Source organism: Erithacus rubecula (assembly GCF_903797595.1).
Source record: "Erithacus rubecula genome assembly, chromosome: 28".
NCBI classification, from domain to species: Eukaryota; Metazoa; Chordata; class Aves; order Passeriformes; family Muscicapidae; genus Erithacus; species Erithacus rubecula.
Window position 1 is genome coordinate 3,802,966 of NC_136680.1, and position 23,645 is coordinate 3,826,610.

Here is a 23,645-nt window from a genome sequence, read left to right on the forward strand (position 1 = left end):
CTTAAAAACATCTTTCTTTATGCCTTTTCATGTTTTATTGATCCAACAACTTGAAATTTGAAGGATTTATCAGTTCTCAGAATACATTAAAGCCAGGATGAATTGCAGTTTTTTGCTCCCTAAGAAGTAGATTGCATTATTCTTAAAGTAGACTCTCATTTCCTACCACCTGCAGCAGGTTTTTAAATGAGATGCAATTGGCACAGAACCCCAAAGGCCTGACTATGTTCAGCTCTCCTGAAGCAGCTTCAGTGTCCATGTGAATCTGGACTCTTAATTCAGCAATCCTTGTGGGAATGCTCTGCTCAGCTTCTTCATGTTTGTGTTTCTGATACCCAATTTATAGTCTCAGGGATTAATTTTACTATGGTTGAGTGACTTAAGCTTAGAAAGACCTGAAAGGCTGTGGAGGGCTGGGTAGGATACTCACTACAAATAGATCCAAGGAAACTTCACCAATAAATGTGTTCCACACACATCATTGTGTCCTGTCTTTGAGGACTATAAATTGTGGTGCTGCCAGCAACTCAGGACAAGAATAATCTCATTTCTCTACTAGATTAAGGTGGGATATCACTCACCAAGAGTGCTTGTTCCCAGTGAAACTGATGGCTCTTGGAGTTGGATTTAGCAGGATTATTGTGTAATACCAGTTTTTTTTAGGACTTTAAATATGTTTGTAGTCCTGTAATGAGAGATTAAGAACTATTTCCATTCCCCAAACGCCACCAAGGTGCAATCTCTGATTGCTTTTATGTTACAGTCATCCATCTCTTGTTTAATTATGGTTCCTCATGCCCATTATTAAACCCCAGGCTGGCTGTACTTTAACAGGTGTTAGTAGTTGATAAATATTCCCATGAAGCAGAAGCTCTGCTTCATTTATATTGAATGAATAAAATTAGTCTGAGGAAATTGTTTCTTGACAATCCTGTGTGATCTTAAATTTTTTGAGCGTGTTTCTCTTTTTTTAGGATCTGAGTAGCCCTAACCAGTATGATACTGGAGTTGCACTGACTGGCTTGTCCTGTTTTGTTACTCCAGATCTTGCCAGGGACTTGGCAAATGACATCATGACATTGGTGAGTTGATAAAGTTGAAATAACTTTACTCTAGGATGATAGGATGTTAAGTTATTCAAATCTGGTAATGATATTAAATTTAGAACTGATACATGTGCAAACTGCTGCTTCATTCTTTTGGGGGTTCTGGGGAGCTTTTACAGACCTTAGTTAGATCAAGAGGATCACTTTGAAGTATATGCATTAATTTTGATGTAACAGTATTTTGCTCTTGCCCCAAAACTGAGTTTTCTAAAAGTAAAGTCTCCCAGGAAGAGCTTTGGTGACAGGGGTGTGAGCATGGGAGCTCTGGAAACAGATGTGCTCAGAGCCTGACTGCAGTTGTTTTGTTAACAGATGTCTCACACCAAGCCTTACATCAGGAAGAAGGCAGTGTTAATCATGTACAAAGTCTTTTTGAAGTACCCAGAGTCCCTCCGTCCTGCATTTCCTCGCCTTAAAGAGAAACTTGAAGACCCAGATCCTGGTGAGTGGAATTTAGTGAATTCCTTCTGCTCCCATATGTGGAGGTCCATGTGCTTATAGAGCTTGTGGAGAAAAGAATACATGAAAAATGCTGTCATCATCTTTTGGGCACTGACTCACCTGTTCCAGGGTAGGTCAGCATAGGAGAGTTTTGACAGGTGTTGCCATATTAAAAATATGTTCTCTAAAATGTCCATTTTTTCAAGCCCAAAGCTGATGAAAATGTATCAGTGGGTTAAGTCTCAATGGACAAAGCAGCTTAAGGTTTCCTGATTTGTTGCTCACTGAACTTGGCTATTGAAAATATTTCAGTTGATTTCAGGGTTTGAGGTTCTGTTTTTGTTACTTCCTGTGCTTTTTTAGCAAGCTGCAGCTATTGACTTGCACTGGACACCCTTAAAATGATTTAACATCCCTTAGTGTATTTTTTATTTATTTTAGTCCAGTCTGCTCTTTGGGCAGTACTGTGTCAGTGGAGGAAATCTGCAATTGCTCTGTATCATATTCACATTTTTGCTCAGTCTTCAGGAGGTGCTGGTGTTCCCTCACTGCACAAAAACAAGTGTTTTAGGAGTTTTGTGTGTGATGTGTATCTGATCTCCACTTGATTTGTATCTGCAATTACAGGGACAAATGTAATTGCATTTCCTGGTCTGTTCTATTGTGGGCATGGAATATTCATCTTCCAGGGACAATGTTATTAAAGAAAGCAAAATCCCTGACCTGCAGAGAGAGGAAGAAAATGCCTGTTATACTTTGTGGAGAGAAGGGTTGGTCTCTGCTAGGACACCCATCCTGTCTAGACTAAAACATTCCAGACTGACAGCAACCCATGTAGGAGGCTGAGCAATGAGAAGGGAGTGAACATGTCCAGTCAGATTGTCTAAGGAATTGTTATTTTTGTTCTGTACTTAAACATTTTTAAATCATACCTATCAGAAGTCAGGAGTGATTGGAAGCTCTCTAGTGGGTGGTTATTGATTGTGTTGTCTGTGTGCCACAGCCAGCTGTCCCCAGCCCAGGGCAGGGATGTGGCAGTGTGCTGCTTTTTGTCATGCTGGACCCACAGCAGACACTTGGCTTGCTGCTATATTAGAAAATAGACAGAATTAAATAAAACCCATTTTCAGTTTGCTTTTGCATCCCTGTATTTACTTTACTGCCTCAGGGTTGGGAATGAGGCCAAACCATTGGACACACAGGTCTGAAACTTCAGCTGCTTTTGCTGTGGAGGTTCTGCACCAGAAAGTTCAATTCCAATGAAGGCATTGATGGGATTTGTGCTTTTCCCACTTGTTTTCCCCAGGTGTGCAGTCTGCTGCAGTAAATGTTATTTGTGAGCTGGCTCGACGCAATCCCAAAAATTACCTTTCCCTTGCTCCACTCTTCTTCAAGTTGATGACGTCATCAACCAATAATTGGGTTCTCATTAAAATCATAAAACTGGTAAGTATTCTGCTTTTTGTTTGCAGGATTAGGGTTCTCATTAAATTACCTTGGGTGTGAAAATGGATTTGTTGCTGGAAGGCATAGTTACCATTCACTCTGAATAAAAAGAAACCAGCAATATCTCCTAATGTTTGTGAATGTAACCAAAGAGAAAAATTTTAATACAGCTTGGTTTAAATACAGTCAGCTGTAATTTACATCATGTTTTGAAGCTGTTGAAAAGCAGCTATTAACTCACTTTTCTTCTCTTTGAATAGTTTGGTGCTCTTACTCCATTAGAACCAAGACTGGGAAAGAAATTGATTGAGCCCCTGACCAACCTCATCCACAGGTATGTGTGACAGATCCTGCCTTGTTCAGTCAGGACTGGGGGAGAACCTGCTGGGTGGGTCAATAGCTGGGCTGAGGATGCATTTTATAACTTTTTCTTGACTTTTGGTGTATTGGCTTCAAGTATCAAAAGATAATCTTAGGGTTGTTTCTGAAAAACCTGAGTGAGTAAAATACCTTAAAGGAAAGTCTCTGGGTGTCTGACTGTCAGCATGAATTCCTGCAAAGGATGTATGAAAATTGGAGCAATTTGCTTTCCTTTCACTGCATTTCAAGCTCGAGATGACTGTGGAGGATGTATAAAAACTCTGGCTTAAAAAGGCTCAGTTGTGTATTTGCCTCTCCTATTCAGCTCACACATTTGATTCCTGACTTTTAGGAGTGCCTTACCCACCAAAGCAGCATGACAAGGAATGTATTAAAGTCCTTTCTCATGCATTTGGCAGCTCAGATGGGTTTTGAAAGAGGTTCTTATAATATATATGTTCCCAATGTAGATTAAATGAAATGGAAGTTATTGCCTTGTCCCTTGTTAATGCTGGTTTGTGGTGTAGTGGTTCTAATTCTGGATGGAAATGAGGAAATGATGCCTTGGAGGGGAGTACATGGATTCTCCCAGTTATGAAGAGGAAGTGTGATCTTGTGCAGGAGTTGAGTGAAAAAGTTGATTTCTTTTCATGTGACACAGCAAGGTTTTAAGCAGATATCTGTGTAGCCTTGAGAGCAGCTCTAGGCAGGTGATTTCTGCCCATCTTTATTCCTTTAAGGCAGCTCAGAGCAGACCAACACCCAGGTACCTCCAGGGAGTTGTTAGCAGTAACACATAGATACAACATAAAAAAAAGCAGGAAGATGGACAATCCTACCTCCTCTCCCCAACTCCCACACTAGTAATTCTGAGTTGTGAGGGCTGAATCCTCTTTGGCTTGGTCTCCATTCACTCAGTTTGGCTCTCAGATTGAGTCACTACACCCTGAGCTGTCCCACCAGATGTGCAGGGAGCAGAACTTTGTTCAGGTCTTTGTTCTCAGCATCCCAGGCTGACCCTCAGGGCAGCAGGAGCTGTGCTCCTTCCCTGGGTACCCTGCACTTGGAGCCTGCTCCTTAGGCCTTGGGAGGTTCCTGTTTCCCTCTGCTGCAGACCAGGCTTTAGGAGGAGCTCTGCAGTCATCAGAACTGCTCTGTCTGTGTGTTCAGCTGGCACAAGCAGCCTGGAATTGGACTTTTGGAGGAAATCAGACACCAGAAATGAGTTGCTGACTTCCAGGGATGGGAAGTGTGTTCCTGCATCCCAAGCCTCTGCTTGGGGTGTGACTCTCTTGGAGAGAGACTTGAGTTTCTCCATCTGCCTTGCAATGAATTTTTGACCTCAGGCAGAGGACTTAATTTGATTCTTGGACAAGATTCCATTAGTATTTTGTGATTGGTGCTGGAGTTTGAGTAACCACTTCCTTCTGTATTCCTTGTGTCATAGTGCTCTTACTTCTGCTTTTCCAGGAAGATTTTTTGGGTTTTTATGCATCTATTTAAAGTTTCTCTTCCCAACAGTTTTCAAGTGAGAATCATTTCATCTGTTTGAAGGGATATGGAGCAGAATATTGACAATGTCTTGTAAAGTTCAAGGTGCTAACTAGCTCCAAGCTAGTGCTGACAACTCTTCAAAATGTGCTGGTTTATTCCTTATTTAATATCCTTGATTTCTGTTTCAGCACCTCAGCCATGTCTCTCTTATATGAATGTGTGAACACAGTAATAGCAGGTGAGAACTGAAACTTGGAACCTAGAAAAAAAAAAGTGATGATCTTTGTCATCAACTAACACCACCTCTAAACCTTTGTTCTTTAACTTAATGTATTTTATAATGCAATAAGTCTCCTGGCAAACTTTGTGTTACTGTGGGGCTGAAGTCTTTTGTTGTCAGTGGGTGAGGCACAGTCACTACAGCTGTGTTGTGTTTGCTGAAAGCTGAAACCAAGTACAGACAATGAGATTATTTATGTGCCAAATCCTAAATGTTGCTACAACTACAAAATATACCAGCAGCAATACAATTAAAACAAGAGTGATGTTTCTTTGCCAGGTTTTCTTATGTGATGGTAGATCAGAGTTTTTTTTAAATTTTGCAACTCTGTAGTTTATAGATGGGGTGTAATTCCTTAGAGGAGGCAATTTGAGTTACTGATTGGCAGTTTCAGTTTCTGGGGAAAGGATATGAAGTCCATAACTGGGAGAGTGAGAGAAAACAAAGGCAAAAAGGGATAACACAGTGTTGCAGCTCATACTTGGCACTTTTCTTATCAGAGTGTGGAGCAGAGGGTTATTGACATTCACAGTTGGTCTGTCTGTCTCCTGTGGGTACTTTGGATAATGGTGCAGAACTTGCTGTGCTGGGTCAGTTCAGAGAGGGAAGAGAGATCTGTCACTCTGTGTTCCTTCATTCCTTCAGGGAAAGGAGGTGTCAGGATGGGAGGGAAAATAACACAGGGAGTGATTCCATTGTGGAGGAGAGTGGCCTTCACTGAGACCAGTGGGTCATCCTGTGGGTAGAGGGGGAATTCTCCCACCCAGGACACCTCAGGGGTGGTGATGTCAGACTCAGAGCCAGCAAAGGAGCCCTGGAGCACCAGAGGAGCACCTGGCAGCTGCCAGCTCTGCAGGTGACAGTGTCCAGCACAGCTTCCTGCAGGGACAGAGGCCAGCACATGGCTCCTGCCCAGGTACAGCTGGGCTTGCCTGTGCCAGCAGCAGTTACCAGGGTGAGCCCACCTTTGCTGCAGTGGGGCTGTGTGCTGCCAGGGCTTTCAAGTGTCCCATACAATGGCTGGCTTGATTGAAGCTCCAATCTAATCACATTAAACTCCAGGATCTGGTGCTGCATCCCATTGCATTAGGAAAGTACACAATTAAAAGTTCAGCTTTGCAGTAGCTGCTGACACATTAACAGCCTTGACTGCTACGTGATGTCAGTGAAATCAGCCTTAGTGAGGGCAAAGAAGAGCAGCTTTGACCTGACTGTTGCAACTATTTCCACCTTTCCACCTTTTTTCTTGCTCTCTTATTATTACTGTTAAGGTGTATGAAACTATAAATTCATGTCACAACCTGCTCTCCTCCCTCCAGACCCCCAAGAGTCCAGGCAAACAGACAAACAACAATCTAGCACCTTTCCCTGAGAGCTGAGCTAGGTGTGGGCTGTTGGGTGGTGGTTTTGCAGTCACTCCCAGCACAGATCTGACTGGAATTTGTGCTTGTGTTTCAGTTCTGATCTCTCTGTCCTCGGGGATGCCCAACCACAGCGCCAGTATCCAGGTGGGACCCTGCATTTGGGGCTTTTCTTCTGCTCTGCTCTGGGATACCAGGGGCTGGGGAAAATGGCCTTGTGCTCCTCTGCCAGGAGTTACAGCAGCAGCTCCCTGAAGTGCTCTCATTGCAATCCTGCAGTCTGAAGCATTTCCTAGATAAATTCTCCTACTTAATTCACTCTAAAATGCAGGGTTTGAGAGTTTTCCCAACTCTATTCTTTTCCTGCTCTCAGTACACTCATACAGAGGTTCCTTTTGTTTGGAAGTCTGTTAATGCAACAAAACCCTCTCATCTGGAGACCTCAAGTGTTGGTCAGATACTTCCTTGTGTATTGAGAAAAGTTCATGAAGACTTATTTTAATTAAGACCTGTAATAAATGGTGTGTTTTTTTCCAGCTTTGTGTGCAGAAGTTGAGGATATTGATAGAAGATTCTGACCAGAACTGTAAGTATGGTGCTTGTCTTCATGGAGCTGTGGGCCCTTATCACTGGGGAGATGCTGCAGCAGCCTCAGAGGGGTTTTGTAGTGCCTGGTGTAAACAGTTACTGGGGAGTTCAATATGGAAATAATTTTTTATGATGAGCACTTCTTTATGATAATATTTTTTAAAAAACAAATGACAGCAATTATTACTGCTGTTTGTGGTCTTGTAAATCTAAACCAGTTCTTTCCATGCTCTGGGATTTCCCTTTTTATAGACTGGCTGCTTGGAAAGCAGTGACAGCTATTTTCAGCAGAGTGAGCATAATAGTAAAATGCAAGAGTGTTGACTTACTTTAGTGACTGCAAAGAGCACTGGGAAATTTTTCTTTTGTGCAGCTCTTTTTCCTGCCATCTGAATTTTTCCCCTTGAGAACAAGGTTGTTACACACCAACCTTCAGTGCTTTTCAAGTTGTGTTCACCTCAGGATGCCTGTTCTCAAACAGCATTTCTATTTATTAAATACATATTTTTGAGTCAATGATAAAACTTGTGGTGCAGGAAGACCCTAATGAGGATTATATATGTGATTACTTATCTGTCTATGGGATTATGAAATTAAAGACTGTAGTCTGTGATTCACCATTCTCAAAAATGCTTTTCTTCATCACAGATTTTTATTCAAGGGTTTCAATACCAAGTACTTCTGCTGAAACCAACTTTAAAATTTCATGCTCAGCACAAAACAGTGTTTCTATATTTGGAAAGAAGTTTTATTTTGTCTTTCACAGTGAAGTACCTGGGACTGTTAGCTATGTCCAAAATCCTGAAAACACACCCCAAGTCAGTTCAGTCTCACAAGGATCTCATTCTCCAGTGTTTGGATGATAAGGATGAGTCCATCCGGCTCAGAGCTTTAGATCTCCTCTATGGCATGGTATGTTCCTGCTTTTATCTCCTCTGCAGCCCCCCTGACCCTTTAGGAAGGTGATGTTTAAGGAAAACATGCAACTTTCTCTGCCCCCACCACAGCAGACTTTTGATAACTCCTATATCTTTTCAGGCACTTAGGAGAAGTAAAATCTCTGGTTCAGCATGAGGGCTGTAAAAGTCGTGATTCAGACTGGGTGGAGTTTCTCACTTCAGACCCTATTGGAAATCACCCATTTTGAAATCCATTCCCTTGGATGTTAATGATTCCTAAATTTGTTTCCTTTAAGAGCTTAAGACATGTTTGCTTATAAACTCTCTAATCTGGCAGTAGAAGTTTCATTTCTTCTTAGATTTCTGTATTGATGAGAGTAATTCTCATCCTCAGCTCTCCCACAGCAAGGTCATCAAGAATAAGCTTGGAAATCATCAAATCCAACTTATGACCTAACACCACTTGTCAGCCAGGCCATGGCACTGAGTGCCACATCCAGTCTTGTCTTAAACACCTTAAAACTTGTGCTGGCTCTTTTCTAACAAAAACATTGAACAGTATCAAACAGGTTCATTTTTGGATTGGTGCCCACACAGGTGGTTAACGTGGTACAGGTCCAGCAGAGAGCCAGCAGCCGCTTTACTGGAAAGCAGTTGAACCCTTCACCACCTCTTTAACAGGTCTCCAAGAAGAACTTGATGGAGATTGTGAAAAAACTGATGATTCACGTGGATAAAGCCGAAGGGACGACGTACCGAGACGAGCTGCTGACCAAGATCATAGACATCTGCAGCCAGTCCAATTACCAATACATCACCAACTTTGAATGGTGAGTGCTGCCAGCTGCCCTGGAGCTCACCGCAGAGCCCCTGCAGGGCTGCCCCTGATGGCCCATCCCTTGTACCCGCAGGTACATCAGCATCCTGGTGGAGCTGACGCGGCTGGAGGGCACGCGGCACGGGCACCTGATCGCGGCGCAGATGCTGGACGTGGCCATCCGGGTGAAGGCCATCCGCCGCTTCGCCGTGTCGCAGATGGCCGCGCTGCTGGACAACGCGCACCTGATCGCCTGCAACGCCCAGCGCAACGGCATCTGCGAGGTGCTCTACGCCGCCGCCTGGATCTGCGGGGAGTTCTCCGAGTGAGTCAGGGACAGGGCTCCTGGCCAAAGCCTTCTTTGGAGAGAGGGTGGTGCACAGCATGTGGCTTAATGACACCTAAGTGGTGGTTTTTCTCGTGTTATCCACTGCTCTGCTCTTTCTAGCCAACATAATTTGAATTATCTGGTCATTTTTCCTGGTCTCTCCAGCCTTGCCCACTCGTGCAGGAAGCCATAGTAGTGAATCATAGAATCCCAGAATATTCTGAGTTAGAAGGGACCCACAGGATCATCAGTCCCTGCCCAGACCCCCCAAGAACCTCCCCCTGAGCATCCCTGAGAGTGTCCAAACACTCTGACAGCCTTGGGACCATTCCCTGGGGAGCCTGGGCAGTGCCAGCACCCTCGGGGGGAAGAACCTTTCCCTGAGCTCCATGCCAAGGCCTGACACAGCTCCAGCCCTTGCTGGGCTCCTGTTCCTGTCCCAGAGCAGAGCTTTGGATCCTTCTAGCATTGTAGATACAGACATTGTAGGTAAGGCATTGAAGGAACTCCTTGATCATTAAGGTCTACTGCCATTTATATTTTATGGATCAATCACCATGTTTGAATTAGTTACTTCTCTCCTCCCTGTTCTGCCCTTGTTAAAAGGTTTTTGCAGAGCCCCATCTTCCTGGAATTAAAAGTTGTCACCATTTTGCTCGAAATTTTTCAGTGCCCAATGTAGCACAATTTGCAGTTCTTGTACCAATACAGTTTTTTAGCTTCAACAGATGATTTTGTCTGTTGCTTGTGTGGATAAAGCTGTTACCCAGCTTTTATTCTGGTAGACTGGGCAGGTGTGGTACTGGTACTCTTACCTGCTGGTTTGATGTCTCCTTCTCATTGCTACTCTGAACACTGGCTCCAGTTTAAATTCACACTGTAGGTGTGATATTGGGGGAATGCTCGTGCAGCTCAGATCTTTGGGGTTTTTTTAAATAAAAAAGTTGTACAAAGAAAACTGCAGATGGTGAAATAAGAGAACATACTCTTTTCCAGCATGATCACATTTTTACTTAGAAACACCTCTAGCTTTTGAAGTTGCAATAGTCCAGTAACTTTTTTTGTGCATCTTCCATATAGTTATGAGCAGATAATTTTCAGTAACAGCATGAGATCTGTTAAAACAAAGTGCTGTGATCTATATTCCTTTGTGTATTAAGCACTGCCTGCTGGATTTTATTTCTCCTTGCCTTTCATCTGTGTACTCTGTTTTTGCAGACACCTCGAGGAAGCAAACCAAACCCTGGAAGCCATGTTGAGGCCCAAGGTGACAACCCTGCCAGGCCACATCCAGGCTGTTTATGTGCAGAACATGGTGAAGCTCTATGCATCCATCCTGCAGCAGAAGGAGCAGGCTGGGGAAAAGGAAGCAGCTCAGGAAATTACACAGCTGATGATCGAGCGCCTGCCTCAGTTTGTGCAGAGTGCAGATCTGGAGGTTCAGGAGAGGGTAAGAGAATGAAATTACTTTGGGATTTATCATGGGAAGCCTTGGAGCAGGTTTGTGGTCCCTGTGGCCATGCACATTTTCTATAAGCTGTTATCAATGACAAAGCTCAGATATTACTGCAGTTGGATGCCATCTCTGAAGGCTGCTAGCAAGATCTTCACTCAAAACAATTTATTTTAAAATTATTCAGGCACATAAGGGCATGAAAAGGACCCAGCCAAAAGAGAAGCTTAATATGGACTTAACATTTGCTCCAAACCTGCAGTTTGTGCTGTTTCTCTTAATTCCCTTAATGGAGTTGAACACCTTCTGTTGACTTCAGTGGATTTGTTTGGTTTAGCTTGTTAAATATTACTCTGAAACCAATTCTTCATTTGTTTTTAGGCTTCTTGCATCTTGCAGCTAATAAAATACATTCAGAAGCTACAAGTAAAAGAAGTTCCTGTAGCTGAGGAAGTAATAGCCCTGTTTGCTGGTGAGCTGAACCCTGTGGCTCCTAAAGCACAGAAGAAAGTGCCTGTTCCAGAGGGGTAAAGTTCCTTTTCTCTCACAAACCCTTATTTAAACTTCAAATAAAGCAAAGTATATGCTGAGACACTGAAATACTCAGGGGTACTGAGTCAAGCTGTTTGTTTGCTGCAATTCTTCCCAGCCTGGACCTCGATGCCTGGATCAATGAGCCTCCATCAGACAGTGAGTCTGAAGATGAAAAGCCCAAAACAATATTTCATGAGGAGGAACAAAGGCATTCCAGACACAGACAGCCAGAAATAGATGAAGAGGAACTGGCCAGAGTGAGTGAATGTCAAAGTGCTTTTCCCTACATAATTCAGTAGTAATCTAAGTGGTGCTGGAGCAGTGGGGGCTGTTGTGGATTCTCCATGTAGCCAGGGAACCCTTCTGCTCTCCATAGCTCAGGAAAGCTGATCACTCATGTGAACTGATGCTTATGGGCTTCAGCAGCTTCTGTGAGTGACTGCAACATGATTGTGCTCAGCACTGATCCCACCTTTCCTGCCTCTGACCTCTGTGGTTTCACAGAGAGAACTTGCTGTTATATGAATCTTCACTTCTTCATCTCCTTGCAGAAATGAAAACAGGAACATTCCAATTACCATCAAAAAGTGATGTCTGGGAAGTTACTTTCTCTGGTCTAGAACTAAAAAGCAAAGAAAGGTGTTTTAAGGGAAATTAGTTACAGTATCATGCAATGGCTTGGGTTGGAAGGGACCTTAAAGTTCATCTCATTCCACCCTCTGCCATGGACAGGGACACCTCCCACTATCCCAGCTTGCTCCAAGCCCCTCCAGCCTGGCCTGGAACTCTTCCAGGGGTGGGAATTAACAATGCTACCTGCAGTTCTGTCCTCCTGTCTGCTAACTCAGAACTGCTTTATCACCCACAAACTGCTCTGCTCTGGTCTTTTCACAGTAGTTATGTATTGTTACAAAAATGTAGGGAGCTTTTGTTTTGCACTTTGGTGCCCTTTATATCTTTGCTCACAAACATTTTAACTGCAAATCCCCTTTTGCTTGTAGCGTCGAGAAGCCCGGAAACAAGAACAGGCAAACAACCCATTTTATATTAAAAGCTCTCCTTCCCCTCAGAAGGTGAGTCTCAATTGCAATATCTCACTGGTCTCTGCTGTCACTGTGTAAAGGCTCCCTGAATATCAGAGCTGCTCTGAGACACTCTGATATTTCCCCTGCAGTTCTGACCTCTTTATAATGTGTGGCCTGCAGTGGCTGCCTACAACTGTTTTTCTAAGTCCAGTTTGTGTTGAGAATCTCCTGAGTGACCTGGTACCCCCAGAGCAGCCTGAGAGAGTCTGTGCAGTTTGTCCCAGCCCTGGTGATGGCAACATTCACATCCCCAGGCACCTCACTCAGAGCCCTGCAGAGGGTGATCCTGGAACACACACTGTGGTTTGTGGATCAGATAGTTGTTGTGGTCTCTGAACACTTCTTTTCAGGGAAAGAACTTCCTTTATTTCCTCTGTAGCCATAGGATTGACCCATGTTCCTTAACTGCAATCTCCAATTTTGTCTTCTGAAGTGGCAAGTTATTAGCAATAAAACACAAACCAAAAATTCTTCAAAGAGCTGCAATAATTCTTCAGGGCAGTAGGAGGGTTAAAAAAACTGTAGCTAAGAGTAGGGTCCTTTACAATAATCAACAATCAATAATTAAAACACTCTTCTACCACACCAGGATTATTAACAAGCTGTTCCATTCCTAACCTTTAAAATGTTCACTTAAGTGATTGAATGCTTGATGCTTTGTAATGTGCCTGTTTCCAGAAATCTGTGCTGGTAGTGCTCAGAACATGAGAAATCTTTCTTTTCCCAGCGATACCAAGACACTCCAGGGGTGGAACATATTCCTGTGGTCCAGATTGACCTTTCTGTCCCATTAAAAGTTCCAGGTAAGCACCACTCATCTTTAGAATTTAATTAAAGAAATTCTGTTAGCAGAAGTCATAATTCCTTCTTTGGACTTCCACCTGAGGTTTTAAAGGGCAAGGAACACACTTTCATTAGAGTCTTAAATATATCTCCTTAATTTACTTTTGAAAATAGTACTTTGCAGTCTGAGTTCCTTTCAAGATAATATTAGAAATAATTCTGTGATTAGGAATATTGTGCAGCCAGCTCTGTAACATGTAGAGGAACCACTGTTCTCCACTGTGGGAGGAGTCACCTTGAAAATATCATAGAAGTCTGATGGAGGTGATCAGGAGACAGGAAATAAAATCTAATGGTGGCGACAGTGTTTGAATATCTTGTTTCAGTTATCAAAAGTAGTTGTGTATCTAAGGAGTGGTTGGATACAGCCACTGAAAAGCTGTTCATAAAGTACCTTACATTGCAAGGAGTGTGTTCTAAATGCAAATATTTGAGGCTTTTTCTGAAAGTTGTCAGTACAGCAGCAATGTTACCAATTCTCCTTAAAATCTCAATGTTTGGATGCTCCTTGTAATGCAGCCAAGAATCAGGGAGTGGGATTGAGCTCTGTCCTGTCTCTGGAGAGATGGAGTGACAGCACTGTGGTGCCTGGGGGCTGTGTGAGGTGATGTGGAAGCACAGGGAGGTGTGGATGAAGCTGGAAGCAGGAGCAGGGCACTCTCCTGCCATGGTGTTTCAGTGCATGTGCTCTGTAGCTGAAAGCAGCTTGGCTTTCCCCCAGGAATGCCCATGTCAGACCAGTACGTGAAACTGGAAGAAGAGCGAAGGCATAAACAGAAACTGGAGAAAGACAAGAAAAAGAAAAAAACAGAAAAAGGAGAAGAGAGGGAAACACCATCGCCACAACTCCCTGCACACAGAGAGTGAGGAGGACATTGCCCCAGCTCACCACGTCGACATCATCACAGAGGAGATGCCAGAGGTCAGTTCCTGTGCTTGGGGTCTGGGATTTGTCTGTGTGCAGCTCTTGAGAGATTTTTACCCCCACAACTGCAGCCAGGCTGTGATGTGGCAGTTCAGAGCTGTGCTGTCTTGCAGAGCTGTTTCAGAAATGACTGAGATGATCCCAGGCTGTTCTTTGCAGGGGAAGAAATTACTGTCCTTCTTTCACAAAAAGACAAAAATTGCCACTGAAGTTATTAAAAAAAAAAATCAAAACCAACAAAACAATGTTCATCCCTGCTCAAAAAGTAACACTGTCCAAATAGCATTTATTATGCTCTGCTGCTTCACTTTGACAGTAACTTGCTGTCTAGTCAGCAGCTTTGCAGCTGATGACAATTAATTGCAGATGCTAATGATGTCATCTGTATTTGTTTCTAAAATTTCCTTTAATCAAAACCGAACAGCAGCAATTCAAATCCTGCTGTTTATGAAGAAGGGGTTTCTGTTCTAAATTAATCTTGAAACTGGATGCTGCCTTGAAGTGCATTGTTTCTGTAACTTACTGTGCCTGACTGCAGCTGGCCTGGTGCAGGGTTCACAGGCTCAAAAAAATTAATTTGGGTGGTTTTAAGCTTGAGTTTGAAAACTGCCAGTGGTTTGCTGCCTCAGTGGATGTCTCTTTTTCTCTCCTGCAGAATGCTTTGCCCAGTGATGAAGATGACAAAGATCCCAATGATCCCTATAAGGCACTTGACATAGATCTGGATAAGTAAGTGGCAGTTTTGTGTGTGAATTCACTGCTAAGGGAGTGCCTGAGGGCAGGGCTGGGGCTGAGCAGGCAAAGGCACTACAGGCCAGAGGGGAAGGCTGAAGTCTCTCTCCATGTCTTTGAGGAAACCTCAGGTGCTCATCCAGCTTTGGCTCCCACTGCAGCTTGGATGATAAAATCTCAGCTCCTGAGTATGAGAGGTTTGGGAGGGGCAGGGGAGTCACTAAATGCAGTGTCAATGTGACTGAAGCAGTCTGGGAGCACAGACAGGGTCACTGGATCAGGTGTTGGTTCAGGTGTCCCACTGTCTGTCTGCTGTGACCTGTGTCCATCTGTCCCCTCAGAAGCTGTGTGTCCATGGCAAGCCTGTGTTGTGATCACTGACCAGTGTCACCCAGGCTGTCCCACCCCACTGCCCTGAGCCCTTCAGTGTTGCTCTGATGTGACTGAGCTGCAGGTCACCCCTGTGAGCAGGCTGCTCCCACCCAGCTGCTGGGGCTGTGCCAGAGCCAGGCTTGAGCCCTGCACCCACATGACCATGGGCACTGGACTGAGTGACTGTGCCCTGTTCTGTATTGCACATGGAGATTGGTTGGTTGGAATTATGTTTTAGTTGTTGTTTTACAAAATCACCATGCTAAAAATAATTGCTGAATTATGGTCCAGGGATGCCTCCTGTAATGTTGGGAAGATTGTGCAGGCCCATGTGTGTGTGTGTAGGATCTTTCTTCCCCTGACACTTGAGAGTCTGTGCCTTTCTTTGCAGTTCCAAATTTATAGGACTTTGGCCCCTCAGTACCTTGTGAAAAAGTGTCATAGCATTTTTTTTTTAAGTGAATAAAACAGTTTCTGAGAAACTTCCTTTTTTGGAAGGCCAGTCCAAGTCTGCAGAGACAAATGAATAAAAGGAAATTAATTTCTGCCTGTAGCCCCTATATTTGCATGGCAATTCTCAGCAGTGCTGGGCACACCCTGCAGGTCCTGGTGCTCCAGGAGCCATCCAGGGCTGTTGGATTGTTCCATCCATTCCCTCCCCTGTGCCATGAGTGCTGTGCTCTCCTGCCATGGTTTCTCATGTCTGTGTCCTCTCTCTTTCTTTCTGTGCTTGCACTGCTCTGTCTGTCACGCTCACACGCAGTCTGGTTTCAGGGAAGCCTCCCAGGTAAGAATCTCCTGAGTGTTGACCTTTGTCAGGTTGGTTGATTTTGGACAGTGCAAGTCCTTGAAGGGTGGTGGAACTGTTAAACCAGAGACCCTCTCACTTGTGAGTCTGTTTTGTCACTGGCTTTCAGCACCATTGCAGTTCCTGTACAGGTGCATCTGCAATAGTAAAAGATGAGGCTGTTTGTTGTTCAATCTTCCCTTAGTGTCTGAAAGTGAAAAATTAATTGGTTCTGGTTCTTAATGTAATATAAGCAAAAAAATGGAGGCAGTTGAGGCCATTAGAAGTCTTCCTGAACTGATGTTTGCTGTGCAAATGTGAAAATTAACATTCAATAAAAGCTAAGAAATAGAAAAAGATGCAGTTGGTGAAATTCTTGCTGATTTTTGGAAACGTTTGACAAGAATGAGAGAAATTTTTGTGGAGGTTTTTTTCCCAAGAAGTGGATTTAGGATGCAGTGTAAATATAAACTGCTATTGGTACTTTTTGGAAACAGGTGTCTGAGGTTACATTTAACTTACAAAATGTGACAGTAGAGTAGAAATTCATAGTGCAAACTTCCAAAATAAAAATGATTTAGAATAGTTCCCAACTGGACTGATCTAATTGAGAACAACAAACCCCACACCCTTCAAGGGCTGCTGGAGCCATGCTGACATTCCACTGCTCAAATTTCCACTCTATTGGAAATGCTGTTCCACATCCTTGCTTTTCCTTGGAGAGGGATTCCATGGAAACACAGTGTAGCACTCCATGGAGCTGTTCCCCTGTGGGTGTTTCTCAGCCTGCAGGTCTCTGGCTGCCACCTCTAAGGGTTAAACACACCACCTTGGCTCTCAGTCACCTTCCAATGGTTTCCTCTGACTCCTGACCCACAAGGGCAGTGTCTGCAGTTGCATAAATAAACTCCAGGTATAGAAATATGTGCTGGTTTCAGTCTTGGGGGCCCAGCTCCCTATAAACAAAGCACACCTTGTCTGGGACAGGTCATGTGGCTGAGGGAGGCTGTTTCCAGCAGGTAATGGACTCTTTCTTTTCAAGACCCTTAGCAGACAGTGAGAAGCTGCCAGTGCAGAGACACAGGAATGTCGAGACCCTGAAGTCACCAGACTCAGAAGTTCCCCTAGTAGAGAAGAAGAGCAAGAAACCCAAAAAGAAGGAAAAGAAACATAAAGATAAAGAGAGAGATAAAGGAAAGAAGAAAGAGAAAGAGAAAAAGGTGGTAGAGGAGGAGGAAGAAGAAAAAAAGGTAATTCTCCATATTTGCATTATTTTAGCTCCTGCTGTTATTTATTGCTGAGTTTGGTTTGTTGCTTAGGAACAGTTCAAACAGCTGAATGCATTCAACCTGTATTTCCTTAAATTTTTACAACTGCAGCAGCAGGTATTTAAAGATTTCTGTTAATAAAAATAACATTTACTTATCCTCCTAAGTTAGCAGAATTCAGCTTACTGCAGCCTACACAGCAGATCTGCCAGAGCTCACACGGAAAGTGAATTTGCTGATATTTTGTCTGTTCCTCAAGTGGGAAACTCCTTAGCAAAATATCTGGAACTTGTGTTCTGAGTGTCACTTGTTCTGCATCCTGTCTCCCATGAACTCCAGAGCCTTTCAGTTAAACCCTGCCATTAAGTGCCAGGAGTATCCTCCTGTTAACCCTCTGCAGAGCTGTCCTTTCCCTCTGCACTGCAGCCCTTGGCATGCTGGGGGTACCCTGGTGTGGGGGTGCTGTCAGCTGGGCCCAGCTTTGGAAGTGCTCAAAGCTTCTTGGTGTGTTTGCTCCTGGCTGTGTCACAGATCTGTGCATGAGGAGCACTCTGCATTTCCATGGGAACTTCAGGTTTTGATTTAATTGTTGTAGAGTCACAGAAACCCAGACTGGGCTCAAAGGAACCTTAAAGCTCATCCAGTGTCACCCCTGCCATGGCAGGGACACCCCCACTGTCCCAGGCTGCTCCAGCCCCAATGTCCAGCCTGGCCTGGGACACTGCCAGGGATCCAGGGGCAGCCACAGCTGCTCTGGGCACCCTGTGCCAGGGCTCCCCACCCTCCCAGGGAACAATTCCTGCCCAATATCCCATCCAGCCCTGCCCTCTGCCACTGGCAGCCATTCCCTGTGTCCTGTCCCTCCATCCCTTGTCCCCAGTCCCTCTCCAGCTCTCCTGGAGCCCCTTTAGGCCCTGCCAGGGGCTCTGAGCTCTCCCTGGAGCCTTCTCTTCTCCAGGTGAGCACCCCCAGCTCTCCCTTCCTCATAGACAGATGTTCCAGCCCTGTGATCTTTTTGTTTTGGTTTTTCTTTTGTTGCTGTTATTGTGTTTTCTGTTATTGCATTTTTAATTTGATTTTTAAGAAATATAGGAAGGCAATGCTCATGAATTTTTTTTCTCCTGAAATTCAGGGGGAAGACTTGGATTTCTGGCTCTCCACTGCTCCACCAGCTGCTCCCACTCCCCAGCCACAGGTAGGAATTTTCCCCTATCAGAAGAAACTTCTCTGTTTTTTTCTTGCCTGTGAGCTGTGCAGGAGTGCTGTGTCATTCTGCAGCAGAGGAGAACATCAGCTTCATCTTAACTTCCTGCTGGGGAGCAGAGATATATTGTGTCAGCCCAGTTCAGAGAAACTGTAATGGGAGACTTCAGGCTCATTCTGTGCAGATCAAGAATAGAAATACAGCTGCAGCTCCAGGCTTGGTTGATTTTGTTATTGATAGGTGTAATGTTATACAGTTGTGTGGTTTTATTTCCCAGTATGAGGTAGAGTCTAACAATATTAATAGACATGAGAGACAGAGTGTGAAAGAAAAATTCTCATGAATTTTGATAGGAAATTCTAGAGAAGAGGCAAGGAATAAAAGGGGATGGGTTCCTTGGAGGAAATCTTTTCAGTTGTGTCCTCAGGTGATCATAGAGGCATAAAATGAAAGCCTTGATACCATGTTAGCCTAATGTCATTTCTGAAATAACAGTTGTGAAGAGTTGTCACTGTTGAGTTTCTTTTGGTGTGGGATTGGGTTGTTCCAGCTGCTTTGCACTGGTGTCAGAATCCTTCTGCTCATTTCCTCAGAGTGAGCCTGCAATGGGCACTGCTGTGGTGGCTGAACCCCAAGAGGTAAAAAAAGAAGAAAGGGAAGAGCAAGATGAAGAGGAGGATGAAGGAAAGGTAAGTGGCTCGAGTTAAGAGGAAATTGCCTCAAGCTACACCAGGGGAGGCTTAGATTAGGATTTTTTTTTTTTTTTATTAATAGAAAGAATTGTCAGGCATTGGAACAGGCTACCCAGGACATTAGTGGAGTCACTGTCCCTGGAAATGTTCAGAAAACCTGTGGATGTGGCACTTGTGGGCATGGTTCAGTGGTGGATGTGGTGGTGCTGGGCTGATGGTTGGACCTGATGGTCTTAAAGATCTTTTCCAACCTTCACAATTCTCTGGTTCTATAAGGTTGCTGTCACCCTTCAGCCATATTCTCCTCCTGTCTCTAATTCCTTAAAAAGCAGCACACAGGATTTACCAACAGCATCTGTTCAGTGCAGTGAGCACCTGCAGATGTTGCATCCTTGAGGAACTGTGAACAGCTCGTGGTCAGAGGTTTGGTTGTTCCCTGAGCCTAGGGACAGGTCCCAGTTAAAGCTGAGCTTCCAGATAGTTGGAAAGATTTGGCCTTGTGCTGTTCCCAGGCTGCTTTGGGATAAGGTATGAGCAGCTGGATGGGGAACAGGGTTTACTGGGACTCTCCATGGGATTTAAGGAATGACAGCTCTGTCTTGGGTTCTGCACTAAAGGGAAACTGCCCAGGAAGTGCAGAGAACAAGAGCCTGGAGTTAGAAGTGTGGTTGAGGGATCATGGCTAGAAATCAAAGGTTTCTTTAAGGCTTTGTTATAGTTTCTCATCCTTCTTCGTAGAAGTCCTCCAAGCATAAGAAGAAAAAGCACAAGAAAGAGAAAGAAGAGAAATCAAAGGATAAAAAGAAATCCAAAAAGAAGAGTCACCACAGTGAGGAGGAGCCCCCAGAGTCGGTGCAGAATGGAACACTAGAGGATGAGCCACTACCAGTGAGTAGCTGTGCCCAGGCCTGGGGACAAGGGGAGCTCAGCTGGCTGGGAGGGAGGACAGTGCCAGCCCTTCTCAGTCGTTGTTCTGCTCTGACTGTGACTTTTCTCTCATTTTTCAGCCCATGTCCAGTTACCGCCTTCTTGCTGAAAACCCCTACATTAAAATGGTGAGTCTGGGTTTGGTTCCAAATGTTCTCTCTGAGTTCCCTGAGAGAGGAGTGCCCTGGGCATGGTGGAGTGACTTTATGTAGCCATCACATAACTGCAGAACTGTTTCAGTCCCAGAGGGTAGAGCTGTAACCAAGCTCCATTTCCATTCTTTTGGGTGTCCCACTTTAATTTCTAAGTTGATATTTTCCCAGTCCTTAGCTGATCACCAGTGTGTTTCCATAATCCTCTAGCTATGCCACATTACCTCCTTTTTGAACCTGGCTTTGTCCCCATGATGTGTTCTGTTCCTTGAAGTTTCTGACTCTTCCCTGTGACATTTTTCCCTTCATTTGCAGACCTATGATATTCAAGGAAACCTCCAGAATGACAGCCAGGTTACTGTGTCTGTTATCTTTGAGAACAAAAGCACTAGCTTCCTTAAGAGCATGGAACTGAATGTCCTGGACTCTCTCAACACTAAAATGCTCCGACCAGAAGGATCATCAGTACACGATGGGATACCTGTGCCCTTCCAGCTCCCCCCTGGTATGCACAGCTTTGCACAGGGCTCTTGGCTGGCCCTGCACTGCCCTCCTGTGGGAAGAGCTGCTTGAACTTCTTGCTGTTTTCCAGAAAAACATCTCTGCCTGGGTGTTGCTGGGCTTTCCCACAGTTCCCTGGAGAGGATAAGCCTTCTCCCAGTATGGCTGTAATGCAGGTGGTTCTACACAGCAAGAGCAAAGCCTTAATCTAGGGCTGGGAGTCCAAATGTCTGAGTTCCTTTTCCAGGTGCCTGCAGGCTGGCACACCTTTGACTACAGGAATCCAAAATTCATGATGTGTATGCTATGAGATTTAAAATGAAACACATTATTAGGTTTGTGAAGCATTAGAATCCACTGTAGATTTATTCTGGAGCTCTTGTCCCATCGTTTGAGTGACAGAAGCCTTTTGCAATGAAGGTTTGTGATAAGGATGTGCAAGGAGGGGAACTGAGTCCTCCAGAAGTATTAAGCACAGAAATTAAGGATAACAGTTTTGTACAGAGCACAGTAATACAATCAAATCAGTGAACTTCCCTGAATTTCCTTTCTTTCACTGAGAAGTTAATTTGAATTCTGAAACTGCTAACAGAGGGCTGGAGTGGCCTTGGGGTGTTTTCCAATCCCCATGAAAAGCAGTGGGGTATTTATTTGATTTAGTTTTAAATCTATATAAAGTAGTTCATGACACAGGCTTATATATTAAAAGGAAAACATAGAAACATTAGAATTCAGATTAGCTCTGAAAGCTACTCTGAAATGTTTATAAATATAATTCCAGTTATGCAAATAGTTTAAATATGTGACTCTCTGCCCAGGCACTTTAGCTCAATAAGCTCCACCAAATGCCAGCTACCATTGCTGCTTTGAGAGACCCAAGTGCTGTAAGTGTTGGCTCACCACAGCAGTTGTGTGTAGAACTCTCTTCCAACCCAAAGAATTTCAAACTTGGTTCAAAAATAGTCTGCACATAAGTCAGTTTATGCTAACCATTACTTAGATCTAGAAACCATGTTCTGACCTGACTTTTCCCTTTCCTCTCTTCACACTAGGAATCTCTAATGAAGCCCAGTTTGTGTTTACACTTCAGAGTATTGTTATGGCTCAGAAGTTAAAAGGAACACTGTCCTTTATAGTCAAAGTAAGTGCAGCTCTCAACTGCCTCTGCTTCCTTGGGAACTGCGTCAGGGAGCCAGACTCGGGTGGGAAGCTCTGCTCTGGAGCTTTTTTAGGCATCATTTCATCTCTGCTGCACCAGCCCATTCTGTGAGGAACATTTTCACATGACATCTTGTGCAAAGAGTGCCCCCAGTCCTGCGTCAGCACGTCCTAGATTGTCACTCCTGCAGCGTGTGAGCAAGGCAGCCTGGAACATGTGCCACACTGGCAGCTAGAGAATCACACTGATCTGCTGGGGAGGGGGCAGGGAGCCAGGATCTGCTCCTCCTCATCTCAGCTGGGCACTGCAGCCTGGAAAGGCTGGAAAACAAAAATAAGAATTAGATGCAGTTATTAAGAGTGGACACCCAGACCAAGAGTGAGGTCAGTGGAAAGCATTGTTTAGTAGGTATTGAGCTGGATAAGACACTGTGGGTCTCTGATGTCATTTCAGTACAGTTCTTAATGAAAGAGCTGCATGAGCAGCTCAAAGGAAATGAAAGGAGACAGTTGTGGCTACTCCTGAGTCAGCCATTATCTCTATTTTAAGGATTTATTAAAAATAGCATGCTAGTCCTATTTTAGTACCTAAGAATCTGGGAACTATTAATTTCTAATTTTGCTCAGGAAATAATGAACTGTAAAACCACACCTCCAATTGTTGGCTTTAACTCAGTATGCTCAGTTTGTTTCAGCAGAGTTCAGGCAGAGCTGCAGCCTGGTGTGTCCTTTATCTGTTGTACGTGCATGTATCAACCCAGCTGCCCAAATCTTGGAGTGGGCTGATGTTGTGGGATGGTTGTCAGACTGATCCTTCAGGCCCAGCCAGGCTATTTCAGAGGGAGCTCAGCCCTCAGCTCCTCACTGCTGTGGTGGGTGGGGGTGGCTCCTCCTCTTGCTGCCTCAGGGCTCCCACTCATCTGCTGTCCTTTGCCCTCTTGCAGAATGATGAAGGTTCAACCCACGAGAAACTAGATTTCAAATTGCACTTCAGTTGTGCTTCGTACTTGATCACGACGCCTTGCTACAGGTGAGTGCCTGTGCTGCCCTGCAGGCTGAGCTCTGCCTGCTCCTGAGGCCTGGGGCAGTGTCTGCACGGGGTGACTGTTCAGATGTGACCTGTTTCAAAGGGCTCTGCAGAGGGAGCTCTGTGCCCTGCAGCTGCCAGAGGCAGCTCTGACAGCAGGGGGGCACAAGGTGCTCCAGTGGACTCTGGAGTGTGGTTTCTGTATTTGCTGTGTAACTCTTTCCTAGAGCTTGGTAGCACTTCAACTTCTGTGTTCTGGCATGTTTCATGATGGGACAGATTTCACTTGCATTTCTAGTAAAGCATTTACTTTCCTTCCTGTTCTGCAGTGATGCTTTTGCCAAGCTCCTAGAGTCTGGAGATCTGCACATGACTTCTATTAAAGTAGATGGAATTAGCATTTCTTTCCAACATCTGCTGGCAAAGATCTGTTTTCATCATCATTTTTCAGGTGAGTCTTCATTTATGCAGAACCTTCTGCAGAATTCCATATTCTAAAATCTCTGCTGTGCTTGGTGAGCACAACACTCCATGGGCTCAGCAATCACAGGAGCAGGTGATGTCCAGATTAAATGCATTTGGGAGAGTTTTCTCCAGTTTTGCAACACTCAAAGCATGCAGTGTTCTTCAAAATGAATTCTCCTTGTGTCCCTGTGGAATTCCTGCAGCCCAGTGAGGCATGTGACAAGTATCATGGGAGCAGCTAGTGTGGAGTTCAGGCTGTAACTGTTCCCTGGAGAGTGGGTTGGATCTGTAGGGCTTCAGACTCTTTCCCCAATGCTTCATTTCAGTGAGGGAGAGCCCCAGCTATCCCACTTTAGGTTTCTTAATTAAAACACAGGCACTGGCTGAAGCAAAACAAATG

The 23,645-nt window shown here is 44.4% G+C and overlaps 1 protein-coding gene across 1 annotated transcript in view; it reads left to right on the forward strand.

Annotated features, from left to right (window-relative positions):
• Positions 1–23,645, forward strand: part of AP3D1 (adaptor related protein complex 3 subunit delta 1) — a 41,898-nt gene that overhangs the window by 15,560 nt on the left and 2,693 nt on the right. Inside the window, 27 exon segments of the mRNA XM_079328529.1 lie at positions 975–1,082; positions 1,419–1,548; positions 2,854–2,993; positions 3,254–3,327; positions 5,036–5,085; positions 6,586–6,635; positions 7,026–7,074; positions 7,843–7,988; positions 8,657–8,805; positions 8,887–9,117; positions 10,339–10,570; positions 10,955–11,100; positions 11,223–11,364; positions 12,109–12,180; positions 12,920–12,995; positions 13,757–13,841; positions 13,843–13,957; positions 14,616–14,689; positions 16,894–17,101; positions 18,252–18,314; positions 18,917–19,012; positions 19,754–19,903; positions 20,023–20,070; positions 20,410–20,599; positions 21,648–21,736; positions 22,698–22,783; positions 23,110–23,231. Coding sequence (XP_079184655.1) covers positions 975–1,082; positions 1,419–1,548; positions 2,854–2,993; positions 3,254–3,327; positions 5,036–5,085; positions 6,586–6,635; positions 7,026–7,074; positions 7,843–7,988; positions 8,657–8,805; positions 8,887–9,117; positions 10,339–10,570; positions 10,955–11,100; positions 11,223–11,364; positions 12,109–12,180; positions 12,920–12,995; positions 13,757–13,841; positions 13,843–13,957; positions 14,616–14,689; positions 16,894–17,101; positions 18,252–18,314; positions 18,917–19,012; positions 19,754–19,903; positions 20,023–20,070; positions 20,410–20,599; positions 21,648–21,736; positions 22,698–22,783; positions 23,110–23,231 — 3,121 coding nt within the window.